We start from the raw sequence: 16130 nt of genomic DNA, 5'->3' as shown, positions 1-16130 counted from the left end.
TGGTGAAAAATGCGCACCCCTGAGAGGAATGAGGAAAGAGGACATCTACTGACTTGTTATTTTTTTGAGAAGGAGTCTTGCTCTGTTGCCCAGGCTGGAGTGTGGTGGCACGATCTCGGCTCACTGCAACCTCCGCCTCCTGGATTCAAGCCATTCTCATGCCTTAGCCTCCCAAGTAGCTGGGATCACAGGCATGCGCCACCATGCCTGGCTAATTTTTGTATTTTTAGTAGAGACGGGGTTTTACCATGTTGCCCAGGCTGGTCTTGAACTCCTGGCCTCAAGTGATCCACCCACCTCAGCCTCCCAAAGTGCTCAGATTACAGGTATGAGCCACCGGGCCCAGCCGACATCCCCTGCCTTGATACGGATATTCACAGCTTCCTGCTTGAGGAAATGGTAATGGACCAAGAACACAGTCCCCCTATTCCTTCGAGATTTCAGGGATTGAAAACAATCTCAAACACCAAACACAACTCTTACCAAAAGCTGCCCTGAGGGAGATGGATAGGTGAGGTCACCACATTCCTCATCTTTCTGACACAACAGAGCTGCTTCCACTCTAAGGAAGCAGGAACATGAGCTATTGCTTTCCCTTAAGGTTTGAAACACAGGTGCCTTATTTTCCCCCAGTGTGTTCTTCCATTAGAAGGTACTAACTATAAAGCAAAACAAAATAAGCAACTACCTGATTCTCTTTTGAATGGCAAGATCTTTCTTCTCATCATCAGTAGTTTCTGGACAGAACACGTGTTTATAGAGACGAGTCATGATGTACTTTTCAATCTGATCCATTATCTTCTCGACTCTTTCTGGAGGCACTGAAATAACCAGACAGAGAAAAGATCAAGATATATATATATTTTCTTTCTTTCTTTTTTTTTTTTTTTTTTTTTTGCAAACAGAGTCTGGCTCTGTTGCCCAGGTTGGAGTGCAGCAGCATGACCTTGGCTCACTGAAACCTCCACCTCCTGGGCTCGAGCCATTCTCCTACCTCAGCCTCCCAAGTAGCTGGGACCACAGGCACATGCCACCAGGCCTGAATAATTTTTGTAGGTTTTTTTTGTGGAGATGGGGTTTTACCATGTTGCTCAGGCTGGTCTCGAACTCCTGGGCTCAAGCAATCTACCTGCCTCAGCCTCCTAAAGTACTAGGTTTATAGGTGTGAGCCAGAATGCCCGGCCAAGGGTATATTTTCATAGCACTTTCTACACAGCAAAAAACTAATTTACTAGAAATAAATTAAACACACTCAGAACAAAAGTATAAGAATGTTATATTTAAAAATATGCTTAAAAAAAAAACTTACCAGCCAGGCGCGGTGGCTCTACTCCTGTAATCTCAGCACTTTGGGAGGCTGAGGCAGGTGGATCACCTGAGATCAGGAGTTCAAGACCAGCCTGGCCAACGTGGTGAAATCTCCTTTCTACTAAAAATACAAAAATTAGCTGGGTGTGGTGGCACGCACCTGTAATCCCAGCCACTCGGGGGCTGAGACAGGAGAATCACTTGAACCTGGGAGGCAGAGTTGCAGTGAGCTGAGGTCACACCACTGTACTCCAGCTTTGGCGACAGAGTGATATTCTGTCTCGACAAAAACACACACACACACACACAAAATCTTCTTCCAACTGTTGGGCTGCCTTCCACAGCATCCTCAGTTCTAACTGAAGTTGTCTGGCAGGACTTAACAGTGTACACTCTGCCAAATGGGGAGACTTCAGTAAGGTCACTCCCTGTCCTACATTACAAAGGCATTTGCAACTCCCAAGACTGACGAATGCTGATGAAACTTATCCTTTCATTTTTCTGAGGTTTACCATAACACCTTAGAGCTCTCTGAGGTATACAAATGGAGATTTCTCTGATACACACATGTGCTAAGTACATCCTAAAGTCTAATATCAGTAGAGGTTGAATCCATAAAGAATCCCTAAAAACTTGAAGCTTTTTTTTTTTAAACTATTAATACAATAACTCACCAAAATGGTGATTCCAAGATGGGAAATTCATTTAGCAAAGCCTTCCAAGAAGTTTTTTTCTTTCTCTCTCTTTCTTTTTTGGAGACAGAGTCTCGATCTGTCGCCCAGGCTGGAGTACAGTGGCACAATCTCAGCTCACTGCAACCTCTGCCTACGGGTTCAAGCAATTCTTGTGCCTCGGCCTCCCGAGTAGCTGGGATTAGAGGTGCATCACAACACCCGGCTACTTTTTGTATTTTTAATAGAGGCGGGGTTTCACAATGTTGGCCAGGCTGGTCTCGAACTCCTGGCCTAATGTGATCCACCTGCTTTAGCCTCCCAAAGTGCTGGGATTACAGGCATGAGCTACTGAGCCAGGGCCTAAGATGTTTTCGTCTGCTCCACCCCTGCCCCTAATGGAGTTATTAAATGTTACTCAATAAATTATCCAATTGCTCCTGGAAAGATACACATGGTACAGTTCAAAGGCACTGCTAAGTACAAGACCAGTTCCCAGAATGTCCGTGAGGTTACAGGATGAAGTCTACAAACCAGCCAGACTATCAGAGACAGAAAGAAATTGCTAAGAGACTGAGCAGTCATCCCTGTGCAATACCCGCAATCTCTCAATGGCTAACAGTGTTACCTTTCCCACGAGTTTGCATCCTTTCGGCCACATTGTGGTAGAAATCCTGAGCACACTCTGACTGTTCTTCAATGCTTAGATCCTGAAACAGAGAGACAAAGAGGCTGCTTGTAGCTGAACAAAGTGCAGAAGCACAGCTCTACATTCTAAGAACTTTCCAAAAGCCACTCCTTGTACTGGTAGTAAGCCTAAAAGTACTCACAGGTTATATTAATCCTGCAGGAGAGTAAAACCTATCCATTAATATTATTTCCAATATCCACTGTTACCGGACTTTTCCTCAGTTCAGCCAAAGACGGGATCCTTGTCCGTCTAACGGCCACAAAAATTTAGGCTCGCAGACGGTTTGAATGGTAAGACAGGGTTTTATTAGGTGAAAAGGAAGAAAAAGGGGAATCAGAGACTCTCACAAGGCCAGAGTCCCTGCTAGAGTGCTTCCTGCCAGCAGCTAGAATCCTGGGCTCCACACAGAAAGAAGAGGGGCCAGGCTCCTCCCTGCTACAAATGGTGCAAACTTCCCAAAGCTCCACCCCAGGGCACAGGCCGGCTGGAGTTTTTCCAGGGACCCCTTCCCACCTAGCGGTCTCACCATGACCATCTCATTCTTTTTGCTATATCTACATATTCTTAAATAGATTTAATGCATGTTTTGATAATTTACATATTTTATGGACATTTCTATTTATCTAATCCACTATCATTTTTGGTGGCTTTATAACATTGCATTATATTAACTGACTTATTCGACTCTCCTCTACCACTGTGCATTTGAGTTGCTTCTCCTCTTTCACTATTGTGCACTGCAGCTATAAATAATTTTGTAAGGACTATCTTCTTTTGGGTTACTTCTCTGTGATACATTTCCAAAAGTGGCATTAACCGCTTAATATGAATAAACATTATAGCGCTAAGTGTCTATTGCTAGCCACACTCCTCAGAAACTCAGTGCACACTGTCATTAACCACGTGTATGCACTTATTTCCCCATGGCCCTTACAATGTTGGGCTTGATAATTTGTATTTGGTTTTACTGATTTTATAGATGTAATATATGTATTTGTTTCTCACTTTCTGCCAAAGAATATTTAAAGTCTACTTAAAAGATAAATGCAGTTTAGCACAAGAGACTAGAAAATAAAAAGAATAACAAATAACTGTAATCTCATTGCTCTGGGAGGTTGAGGCTAGAGGATCGATTGAGCCTAGGAGTTTGAGGCCAGCCTGGGAAACATAGTGAGAACCCATCTCAAGAAAGAAAAGAAAAGAGAAGAGAAGAGGAAAGAAAGAAAGGGGAGAGAAAGGAAAGAAAAAGAAATTTAAAAAATTTTTTAACAATAACAGGTAAAAAAAAAAAAATTAAACATGGACAGAGACCTAAAGCAGAGCCACAGATGACAAGACAGAAATGTTTTCCTGGAAGATGTCTAAATTAGTCAAGAGTCAGCCCATACATCTGTCTCTAACTAAACTTTTTAGCAACCATCACTAAGATGAAAACAGTTACATAATTCAGGGTTCAAAAGATGAAAGCAAACCAATCCTTCAGGTGAAATTCTGACACCAAAATCAAAAATTTCTCCCAAGGGTTCTCACAAGGATGTCACAGTAGAAGAGCATGAATAACGCCGAGAACAAACCCCCAGGACTCGCTGTCACAGACCTCATCTACACAGGCCAATGACATCACAGGCCAAGGGCCAATACATCCTGTGGAAGCCCGCAGCAGTCTGACCGTCTGGCTTAACTCTAAAAGGATGGCATGACTCTCAGGGTCAGGAGCAGTCACCTCGTTCCCTCAGTAAAAATGGCCAAGCACTCATGGCACTTTGTAATCACCTTGACTGCAGCCCTTGTTACTGTCAACTAGTTACCCATATACATGCAATTTGGTTGAATTAAAATTGATCCCTCATCTATAAAAGCCTAGGTACTACCTTTAGTAAAGTTCAGATATTTCACTATATTCAGCCCTTATTTATATTCATGACTTCCCACTGTTTTTTTATCAAACAGATTTTTAAAAAGTTAATACTATTAAGCCTTTTATCTGGTCATTAAAAACAATTCCTTTGGCCAGGCGCAGTGGCTCATGCCTGTAAATTCCAGCACTTTGGGAGGCCAAGGCGGGTGGATCACCTGAGGTTAGGAGTTCAAGACCAGCCGGCCAAAATGGCAAAACCCCGTTTCTACTAATAATACAAAAATTACCTGGGCATGCTAGTGCACACCTGTAATCCCAGCTACTCGGGAGGCTGAGGCAGGAGAATCACTTGAACTCTGGAAGCAGAGGCTGCAGTAAGCCGAGATCACACCATTGCACTCTAGCCCAGGCGACAAGAGTGAGACTACGACTCAAGACAAACAAATTCCTTTTTTTTTTTTTTTTAAGTTTTAGATTTCATTCCTCTTTTTATTTAATTTTTTTAAATATATAGAGACAAGGTCTCACTGTGTTGCCCAGGCTGGTCTTAAACTCCTGGGTTCAAGTGATCCTTCTGCCTTGACCTCCCAAAGTGCTGGGATTACAGGTGTGAGCCACCGCGCCTGGACAAAACAATTTTTTGATAGTTCAATTTTAGCTCCTCTCTACAACTGAAATACATATCCCCATCCACGTTCTATTCCCCCCCCCCCTCCCCGGAGATAAGAGTCTCACTCTCTTGCCCAGGCTGGAGTGCAATGGTGTGATCTCACTGCAACCTCTGCCTCCTGGGTTCAAGCGATTCTCCTGCCTCAGCCTCCCAAGTAGCTGGGATTACAGGCCTGCACCACCACACCCAGCTAATTTTTTTTTTTGAGGCCATGGGGAGGAGGTTCCAGGTTCCTGGGATGACAGAGTCCCACCTGGTCTGGCCCCAGCTAGATGGTCTACTTTCCTTTCTGGAAGTGACGCGTGTGGCCCTGCCCTGTCCCACTGCCCAAAGTACAGATGCTGAAATAATCCATTTGCCAAAACTGCTGGATAAAGAGCTTAAGTCACGCTGCTGGCCATTTTGCTGCAGTCTTTATGCAAAGAGCTACTTGGTTGTTTCTCTTTTCTTCACCTTTTTCTTTCTTTCCTTTTTTTTTTTTTTTTCTGAGACAGAGTCTCGCTCTGTCACCCAGGCTGGAGTGCAATGGCGGGATCTCAGCTCACTCCAATCTCTGCCTCCCGGTTCAAGCGATTCTCCTGCCTCAGCCTCCCGAGTAGCTAGGATTACTGGCACCGGCCACCACGCCTGGTTAATTTTTGTATTTTCAGTAGAGACAGTTTCACCATGATGGCCAGGCTGGTCTTGAACTCCTGGCCTCAAGTGATCCGGCTGCCTCGGCCTCCCAAAGTGCTGGTATTAAAGGCATAAGCCACCATACCAAGCTCATACCCTAATCTACTTTCTTCTCAATATTTTCATGTTTAGCTCTTTGATTTGGCTGAAATGTAAGGTGCGTGGTATGAAACACATAACTAAAATAAACTTTATACAAGCCTACCTGTCATCATCAGCAGTTAGTAAAGCACGGCCTTATTCCCTCTCACCCTCCCAGTTGTCATATAACTTGCTCCTGAGAAATGAAATCTATTTCTGAAATATCTGGTTTATTTCACTGTTCTATATTTTCATTTTTTACCCAAATCTCATCTAGGTGTGAAGACTTAAATTTCAGAATATATTTAAAAGTCTGCTGGATTTAGAAGCCTCCCTGCTTCACAAATTCTTGCTTTTTACCACCTCACAAAAAAACATATGGTATATGTGTTTTCTTGTTTTTCTAGAATAATGAAACACTGTAATTTAAATGATATTTTAAGTGTTTATACTGACCTGCAAAGTTTGTTTGTTTGTTTGTTTGTTTTGAGATGGAGTCCCAATCTGTCACCCAGGCTTGAGTGCAGTTGCGTGATCTTGGCCCACTGAAACCTCTGCCTCCCAGGTTCAAGCGATTCTCCTGCCTCAGCCTCCTGAGTAGCTGGGAATACATGTGTGCGCCACCACACCTGGCTAATTTTTGTATTTTTAGTAGACACGGGGTTTCACCATGTTGTCTTGGCTGGTCTCGAACTCCTGACCTCAAGTGATCTGCCCGCCTTGGCTTCCCAAAGTGCTGGGATCACAGGCATAAGCCACCATACCTGGCCACCATCCAACTTTTAATTCTTTGAATGAACTTCTAATTTGCCACATTAAATTCTCAATATTTAACATTCTTTATTGCTGTTGTCTTTAAACATTACTTTTTTTTTTTTTTTTCAACAGTCTCACTCTGTCACCCAGGCTGGAGTGCAGTGGCACCATCTCGGCTCCCTGCAACCTCCACCTCCCAGGTTCAAGCAATTCTCCTGCCTCAGCCTCCCGAGTGGCTGGGATTACAGCTGCCCGTCACTACGCCCAGCTAATTTTTTGTATTTTTCATAGTAGAGATGGGGTTTCACCATGTTGGACAGGCTGGTCTTGAACTCCTGACCTCGTGATTCGCCTGCCCTAGCCTCCCAAAGTGCTGGGATTACTGGCGTAAGCGACAGCACCTGGCCTAAAATTACTATTTTTAAAAAAATGCTAGACTGTTTAATTTTTTTATCACTAGTATGTACACTGTAAGTAAATTCTGTGGACTTATCTTGCCATGTTGCTGTATCTGTACTTCTATTACTGTTCTGTTTTCCCTTAGATTTTCTTGATAAGATTTTTTCCTGAATTTCCTAAAAATTACATTTGTATTCATTCTAAAAGCACTCATTACTCATTACATGATTAGTAGAACTCAAGCCACTGTACCAATTCTATAAAAAGATCAAGAAAATGCTCAGATGGCTATTTAAATGGGAAGACTGAATGCAGTCATTATAATGTTCTATAATTACAAACAAGAAGGACAAAGTACCATGGGGCATACCGTCAGTCTCACTTTTTCTTACTGGAGCTGTCTCCTTCTCTAGATAGGTAAGGTGGCAGCAGCAGTAAGTGTGCTTATTTTATACTAACGCCTGTGGTGAGATGGTGGTGACCAGATCTTCCTAGCAATGCTCACCAGAAAGGTTATCATCTTCCTGTTCTGCGGTGTGAACCCAAGTAGATCCAGAACTACTCTATGAGAAAAATCCTGAAGCTACCCACCCTACCAACCCCCAGTTGACTGTGAAAGCAGGATGAGCCTCGATCTGAGCATGCTCCACAGGTCAAATGCATGGGTTTTCATTACCACCACCCCAAACCTCCATTTCCAGGTCTCCAAGGAGACTTCCATCTAGCCCTCATCTATGAATTGATGAAATATATTTACATTATACATTCTCCAAGTTATATCTCTGTACTAAATTAGATCACCAGACAAATACATCCATGGACTACACTTAAGGTCTGCTGGAGATATTTTTTCAGAGAACTAGTTTTAGTTTTAAGCCTGGACTTTTTGTTTTTTGTTTTTTTTAATCTTTTTAGACAAGAGTCTTGCTGTGTTGCCCAGGCTGGTGTGCAGAGGTGCCATCTCAGCTCATTGCAACCTCTGCTTCCCAGGTTCATGGGCCTCAGCCTCCCTTGTAACTGGGATTACAAGCGAGTGCCATAGCACCAGCTAATTTTTGTAGAGACAAGGTTTTGTCATGTTGAACAGGCTGGTCTCAAACTCCTGGCCTCAAGTGATCTGCCTGCCTTAGCCTCCCAAAGTGCAGGGATTATAGGCATGAGCCACTGCACCCAGCCTATGCCTGGACTTCTATGTAGGTAATCACAGTAGTAACTATGTGAAGAACATGTCTGTAACAACATGTTTATAAGCTCCAAGCACCATCAAATTATGACTCTGTTCTCTCACTCTTATTTTAAATTAATTTTGTAAATCTCAAATCCTTTCAATAAGCAGAATGGGTCTAGATAACAAAACGACTACCATTATGGAGTGTGAGATGAGATTTTTTTTTTTTCTTGAGATGGAGTTTCACTCTTGTCACCCAGGTGTGATCACCCATCTTGTCACCCATCACACAACGGTGCGATCTTGGTTCACTGCAATCTCTACCTCCTGGGTTCAAGCAATTCTCCTGCCTTGGCCTCCCAAGTAGCTGGGATTACAGGCACCCGCCACCATGCCCAGCTTATTTTTGTATTTTTGGTAGAGACAGGGTTTCACCACGTTGGCCAGGCCGGTCTCAAACTCCTGACCTCAGGTGATCCGCCCACCTCGGCCTCCCAAAGTGCTGAGACTATAAGCATGAGCCACCGCGACTGGCCAAGATGAGTTTTTTTTTAACTATTAAACTCTCAAGTCTAACTTCATTATGGTTAACATTTTAACTGATAACTGAATTTTCCTTTATGCTGCTATAATTTAACTTGTTGTTTTATTTATTATTATTTTTTCAGAAATGGCATTTCACTACATTGCCCAGGATGGAGTGTAGTAGCTATTGACAGATGTAATTGTAGCTCACTGCAGCCTCACATTCCTAGGGTCAAGCAATCCTCCTGCCTCAGCCTCCTCCTGGGTAGGGGGGACAGCAGGTACACACTGCAGTGCCCAAATCTATCCTTCTAGTTCAAGTATTCTCTGCAAAAGCTTATCCATTCAATCTTTTTAGGCAGCTTACACATGGTTTTACACCTTTCATTTGCACCAAATTTTAGCACTTAACTTAGAAGAAACTATATTCATTCTTGTGATTATTATTACAGGTTTGAGCATTCCTAACCCAAAAGTAAAAAATCTGAAATGCTCAAAAATCCCAAATTTGTCAGTGTCGACATGACACCACAAGTGGGAAATTCCACACCTGGCCTCATGTGATGATGGGCTGGAGTCAAAAAGCAGCCAAAACTGTTACATGCCCAAAACTGCTTAAAATGTGGTATAAAATTACCTTCAGGCTATGTATGTAAGGTATATATACAACAAATGAATTTGGTGTTTGAAATTGGGTCCCAGTCCCAAATTATCTTATATATGTGTAAATAATCCAAAATATGGGAAAACCCCAAAATCTGAAACACTTCGGGTCCCAAGGCTTCTGGATAAGGGATACTCAACCTGTAGTGCTCGCTTCCAACTAGAAACTCTCTGAGCTCCTTTTAGAGACCCGAGAGGCCTGTCTTATTGGTGTCAAGGGATCATGTTCTCCTCCCCTCAGCCCCGCACAACCCCAGTAATTTTACAACACAATGCAGAAAACTCCTTTTCTATTGCTACTGCAGTTTATGCTCCAGTACAGTATTGCTTTCATAATGTAAAAGAACTCCCCTGCCACTCTGTCTCTCATCCTGCTTTCCATTCTTGTAGGACTTACCACTATGTAACAGATCTCCTTATTGTCCATTTCCCCAACTAAAATGTTAGCTCCACGAGGGCACTGTTCGCCACCATATCCTCATGCCTAGAACAGGGCCAGGCACATGGTTAGTGCTCAGTATGGGTTGAATGAATAAATGTGGCCATTTATTACCATTCCTCCCTTTGTAAGACGCTGAAGACAATTCTCCACAATCTCTTTCTACCTGTGAGCAAAGGCAATGACTGCCTTTGTTTTGCAACATCTTTTCAAGGATTTCTGTATAGAAAACAGCTTTAGCAGACAGAGATAGTGCCTCCTTCAAGAGAAAAGGGTAGACTGCTTACTGTCTAATAAGGATCCCTAAGTCCAAGGTTCCTCTCCTCTAATACAACTCACTGCATGCACAGGCTTTCCCTGGTCTTGTCTGCATTATCCCATAGGAACAGATACTCGGGGATAAGCACAAATGCAAATGCTCTGGCTACTGCTACTGCTGTAAGAAACTGGCCTTTGTCTCTGACCCAGGAGACTCGTGTCTTTGGCCAGTATCTGTGAAACCATGGCAGGTTAATTTGTTAGCCTGCAAATAAGGTAACTCTCAGACCCCTCACAGTGTTTGCCAAAGGGGCAAAGTGAGAGCAGGTTTGTGTTGGTAAGTTCTTTTAGGCTCTACAAAACTCCAAAAGTTTTGTCATAGTTTTCGAAGAAAAAAAGATAGTAGAGCAGTGAGTAAATCCTTTTCCTCAAGTACTCTCTAATCATTGTACGGGATCATCTTTTCTATAATCTTTTTTTTTTTTTTTTGTGATGGAGTCTCGCTCTGTCGCCAGGCTGCACTGCAGTGACGGGATCTCAGTTCACTGCAACCTACGCCTCCCGGGTTCAAGCAATTCTCCTGCCTCAGCCTCCCGAGCAGCTGGGACTACAGGCACATGCCACCACGCCCAGCTATTTTTTTATTTCTAGTACAGACAGGGTTTCACCATCTTGGCCAGGCTGGTCTTGACCTCCTGACCTTGTGATCCATCCTCCTCGGCCTCCTAAAGTGCTGGGATTACAGGTGTGAGCCACCGCGCCCAGCATCTTTTCTATAACATCTGAGTAAAGTTGTCATTTTATTTTTCTAAAATAAATTTTTACTCTGTGATTAAGACATTGACAAGTGGGTGTCTATCTTTGAATATTATGCTGAGAGGCACTCTATACACTTTCTTAACAGTCTGGCTGAGATCTTTGTTTCCACTTCCAGTTTTGAAAACCTTTGACTATATTCCTTGCCTATGTCTTCTGTGTATTTCACCCAGAACTTCCATCATTTCAATGTGAATCGCCACAATCTATTTTCTGAGTTCATCAAGTTTTGTCTGTACTGCTGTTAACTGCTTAATCTACTTAAGTTTTAGCTTTGATGTCCATATTTCTTTGTATTACCAATTTGTGCTGCCTTCAATAATTTTTTAAAGGAAAAGAACCATATGAAGGCTTTAATCCTCTTTAAAAATGAAACACACACTTAAAGTGTGCCAAGCATGCAGTCCTCATATTCTGAGAAAGTCCATCTCACCAGGGAGTACATCTTGAGGTCATTAGTAACTAGCAGAATACAGACTTAAACATTTCCACATTTAGATGAGGAAAACAGGGCAAAACTAACTGATTGTGTCAAATTCAATTACTGGCAAAATAAAGGTGGTGGGAACCGTTAAGGTACATATGCTCATTTTGCATCTCCAAAAACAAAGAAACAAAAAAGCCAGAAATCCATCATTTTTAGCAGGTAGACAGTGTCTAAGGAACACATATATTCTTCATAAAGGTCATCATAAAATTATTTTTAGCGTAAGAAATGTTTCAACACTTGCTTTCCCTTTATTGAATGAAATGCGTAGTGGACTAAGAAATCCAGTAACTCCGATGCTACAAGTTGCACAAGAGACACACAGTGCAGACAGAAGTGTCCAGATTGCCAAAAAGCAGAATTCCCAAAGACATTTTGTTCATTTAAAATACTTTGATGTCACTAAAGTCTGAGCAGATACAGCATGACTCATGAACTCTAGAGGACCTGTAGTGTCTTATTTGCCTTTTTTACTAAGTAAGTAGAATTATTAAACATGTGGTACTAAAAATCAGAGAACACACTCCTGAATAGGAGTTCATTAATGTAACTGTGAGATCAGCTTACTTTTCTGTTTACCTACTGGTTACTTCTGCTTTCCAACAGCCTTAGGGAAAGTCAAAAGTATTCATAGATGAAAAAACATGAAACAGCTTTTCATGAATTATGGCAAGAGATTTAAAGAAAAAAAAATCTTGTAAGAGGCAGCTAAGCTTCCTTCACCACATCAACAAGGGCAGAGATAAGGGGGTGCCCATGCTTGAACCTCTTTTGTAACTAGAACCACTGGGCTCAGCTCTTTCCCCTAAACCAGCATGTGGAACAAGACTTCACGCTAGATCTTCCTGTGGTTCATAAGTGTGATGGCTGGGTTTTCACACTGGGTTTTCATGTGTGAGATATGCCTCCTTCAAACCTTGTTACAGCACTGGCACATTGCCTGTCGGATGTGAAGAAAGACGAAAAAAAGACCTCACGTGCATAAGGGTGGAACTTGGCTCTGACGGGGTTCAGCTTGGCAGTGCTTGCTGAACACTTCCTGAAGCTGGACTTCACTCATTGTGAGAGTTTCATAGAGGTTCTTCAGGCGAGGTTACTGTCTTTAAGTCCTTCTTTTGGAACACACTGTGTTGCCTTCTCCAAAACATCTGCAACCTCTAACGAGTCCTTGCAGAAGCCCTGAATGCTATACATATTTGCCTCCTCCACCAATTTTTGGCTGCTCTGCTGCAAGTCCTCAGTATCTCCCAATGCTTGCTTATCTTCTTCCACAGCCTCCTTCTGCTGCTCTTCTAACTTGACTTCTTCCATGAGTATCTTGTCCGTAGAGGGAGTATCTGTCCTCCATTTGGTTTGGATCCAAGTCCTCTTCCAAGTGCTGGCAACTGTTCTTTTGTTTTGTAGCTGTGTGCAGAACTGAGAAGGCTGGGAGACAATGCCAACACCGGGAGACTGCATGGCACCAGCCTCACGCATGGAGCCACCACGGGTGCCCCAGCATGATGATTTAAGTTTCCCCTCGCCTATCACTATGTGCTTCTATGAAACATTTTTAATTATTTTTATTCATTCAACGTAATTATCAAATACATCTTTTTTTTTTTTTTTTTTTTTGAGATGGAGTCTCGCTCTGATGCCCAGGCTGGAGTGCAGTGGCACAATCTAGGCTCACTGCAAGCTCCGCCTCCCAGGTTCATGCCATTCTCCTGCCTCAGCCTCCCAAGCAGCTGGGACTACAGGTGCCTGCCACCGCGCCTGGCTAATTTTTTGTATTTTTTAGTAGAGAACGGGGTTTCACCGTGTTAGCCAGGATGGTCTCGATCTTCTGACCTTGTGATCCGCCCATCTCAGCCTCCCAAAGTGCTGGGATTACAGGCGTGAGCCACCGTGCCCAGCCTCAAATACATCTTATCTACTTTTTTTCCTTATGACTTATAGATGCTGAGAGCTCAGAGCTATTTCCACTGCCTCACTTTTCATCCTCAGTGCTTCTAGTTTTAAAATTAGGTCCTGGGTTGCTACCCCTGCTGAAGTTCTCACAATAATTAAAGCCTATTTGCTAGTTAAAGGTTCTTTGTTTTGGGTACGTACTTCTGTTCTTCTGACCGTAATTACCTGGCAGGGCAAACTACTCCTTGATTAAATATATAGTTTACAACAGTAGAGTCATTTTAAGGTATAGGAGGACACTTATCTTTCTACTTATTCTGGGAAAGAACATGGGAATGAAGATATAGCCATGTCTTAAACTGTATATTCTTTTGCCCTCATTCAGGACAAAGCTTTAAGTCCATATAATATAATCAGTATCAGATCATTATTTTTTTTTTTTGAGACACAGTTTTTTTGCTCCTGTTGCCCAGGCTGGAGTACAATGGCGCGACCTTGGCTAACTGCAATCTTGGCCTCCCAGGTTCAAGTGATTCTCCTGCCTCAGCCTCCCTAGTAGCTGGGATTACAGGCACCCGCCACCACACTCAGCTAATTTTTTGTATTTTTAGTAGAGACGGGGTTTCACTATGTTGGCCAGGCGATCCACCCGCCTTGGCCTCCCAAAGTGCTAGGATTACAGACATGAGCCACCGTGCCCAGCTCAGTATCAGATTTTTATAGAAGGACTGGCTAGAAAAATAACAATGAAACAAGCAAAAGGTGTTATGTTGTGCTTAACTGCTTCCTTAGAAAGAAGAGCTTATTAGAATGACTATTAAGAAGTCTTTTAGAAACTGAATTGATTGCCATGAATGGAGTATTAAGGGGATTAATACAAATTAAAAAAATAAAAATAACTGAATTGAGAAACCCAAAAAATGAGGGCTTTTTTGTTTTATGTTTTTTTTTGAGATGGAGTCTTGCGCTGTTGCCCAGGCTGGAGTGCAGTGGCATGATCTCAGCTCACTGCAACCCCACCTTTCAGGTTCAAGTGATTCTCCTGCCTCAGCCTCCCAAGTAGCTGGGACTACAGGCGAGCGCCACCATGCCCAGCTAATTTTTGTATTTTTAGTAGAGACAGAGTTCCACCATATTGGCCAGGCTGGTCTCGAAATCCTGACCTCATGATCTACCCACCTCAGCCTCCCAAAGTGCTGGGATTACAGGTGTGAGCAACCGCGCCCGGCCCCAAGTTTATTAAAAAGCATTAATGCAATATCCAACAAATTAAAGGGTAGGTACTTTGAGGAAGTAGAGCCTGCCCCCTTTAAAAGCAGGACAAGCTACACTTTCAGAATAGGGAAAAAATGTATCTGAGGGATTTCTTAACACTTAGCAAGGGCAGGATTTAAATAGTTTGAGCAGCAAAAGAATTTTTCCAGAAGTTTTATTTACTTTTATTTAATTGCAGTCTAAACATGTGTCTTAAAGTGAGCATTTTCATATAAATAATTTACAGAAAAAAGTTATTTACAAAGCCACAGATCTCATTCAGTTAGGTAATATGGTTTTCTAGTTATTATGGGAAAGGTTAACACTTGATTGGGTCTATATAGTGCTTTAAAATTGCCCTCACCACATGAAGCTCTGTCCAGATGACAAAGAGAATGTATACCTCTTCATAAGTCACTATATATACTCCTGAATCCATAATCACTCTCAGACCTTGTGAAGCTTGGTTAAGGTGAGATTCTTAAATTCAAGTTAGGCCAGGCATTGTGGCTCAATCCTGTAATCCCAGCACATTGGGAGGCCAAGGTGGGCGGATCACGTGAGGCTAGGAGTTCATGACCAGCCTGGCCAACAGAGTAACACCCCATCTCTACTAAACATACCAAAAATTAGCTCAGAGTGGTGGCGCACACCTGTAACCCCAGCTATTCAGGAGAGGCTGGGGCATAAAAATTGCTTGAACCTGGGAGGCAGAGGTCGCGGTGGGCCGCAATCACGCCACTGCACTACAGCCTGGGCAACAGAGCAAGACTCTATCTTAAAAAAAAAAAAAAAAAAAAATCAGGCCAGGCATGGTGGCTCACTTCTGTAACCCCAGGATTTTGGGAGGCCAAGGTGGGCAGACCACTTGAGGTCAGGAGTTCAAGACTAGCTTGGCCAACACAGTGAAATCCTGCCTCTACAAAAAAAAAAAAAAAAAAAAAAAGTAAAAATTATCTGGGCATGGTGGTACATGCATGTAATCCCAGCTACTCGGGAGGCTGAGGGAGGCCTATCACTGGAACCTGGAAGGTAAAGGTTGCAGTGAGGGGAGATCACACCACTGCACTCCAGCCTGGCCAACAGAGCAAGACTCCTATCTCAAAAAGAAATAATAATAATTCAAGTTATGTTGTACAGATTAGGTTTTAAAAATTAAGCTTTATTAATTTGGCTCAGCAATTTAAATTCTTGCTATGATGATTTGCAAGAACAGGAAAGTAGCTGATGACAACTGTATTTTCAACATAAAAGGATTTTGTGTTAATGGCATGGCTGCCCGTCTCATTTGCAATGGAAATATCCTTTTAAAGAATGTATAGAGGTACTATAAGAGTATACATGTTTTAACATTAAGTAGCTAGTAAGACTAGCAAGAAAGAAAAAAGAGCAAAATAAACAAGCTTCAGAAAAGTATTAGCAAACAACAATATTTGCTGAATAGGACTGGGCGCAGTGGCTCACACCTGTAATCCCAGCTCTTTGGGAGGCCAAGTTGGGAGGATCACCTGAGGTCAGGAA

General features: G+C 42.6%; 1 protein-coding gene and 1 pseudogene across 15 annotated transcripts in view; one reads left to right on the top strand and one right to left on the bottom strand.

The window, feature by feature from the left end:
* Positions 1–16130, bottom strand: part of RABGEF1 (RAB guanine nucleotide exchange factor 1) — a 78833-nt gene that overhangs the window by 13113 nt on the left and 49590 nt on the right. For 13 of the 15 annotated variants that reach the window (XM_055292989.2, XM_063646380.1, XM_063646379.1 and 10 more), the window contains 2 exons: positions 2608–2689; positions 689–821 (listed from right to left, as the gene is read on the bottom strand). In XM_055292989.2, the coding sequence (XP_055148964.1) occupies positions 689–821; positions 2608–2689 (215 nt within the window). The remainder of the gene's footprint in view (positions 1–688; positions 822–2607; positions 2690–16130) is intronic. The other 2 variants (XM_063646383.1, XM_063646384.1) reach the window with 1 other exon arrangement.
* On the top strand, positions 12305–12415 carry LOC129490933 (uncharacterized; annotated as a pseudogene).

This window comes from Symphalangus syndactylus, chromosome 9 (assembly GCF_028878055.3).
Source record: "Symphalangus syndactylus isolate Jambi chromosome 9, NHGRI_mSymSyn1-v2.1_pri, whole genome shotgun sequence".
NCBI lineage: Eukaryota > Metazoa > Chordata > Mammalia > Primates > Hylobatidae > Symphalangus > Symphalangus syndactylus.
This window is presented reverse-complemented; position numbering and strand designations above follow the sequence as displayed.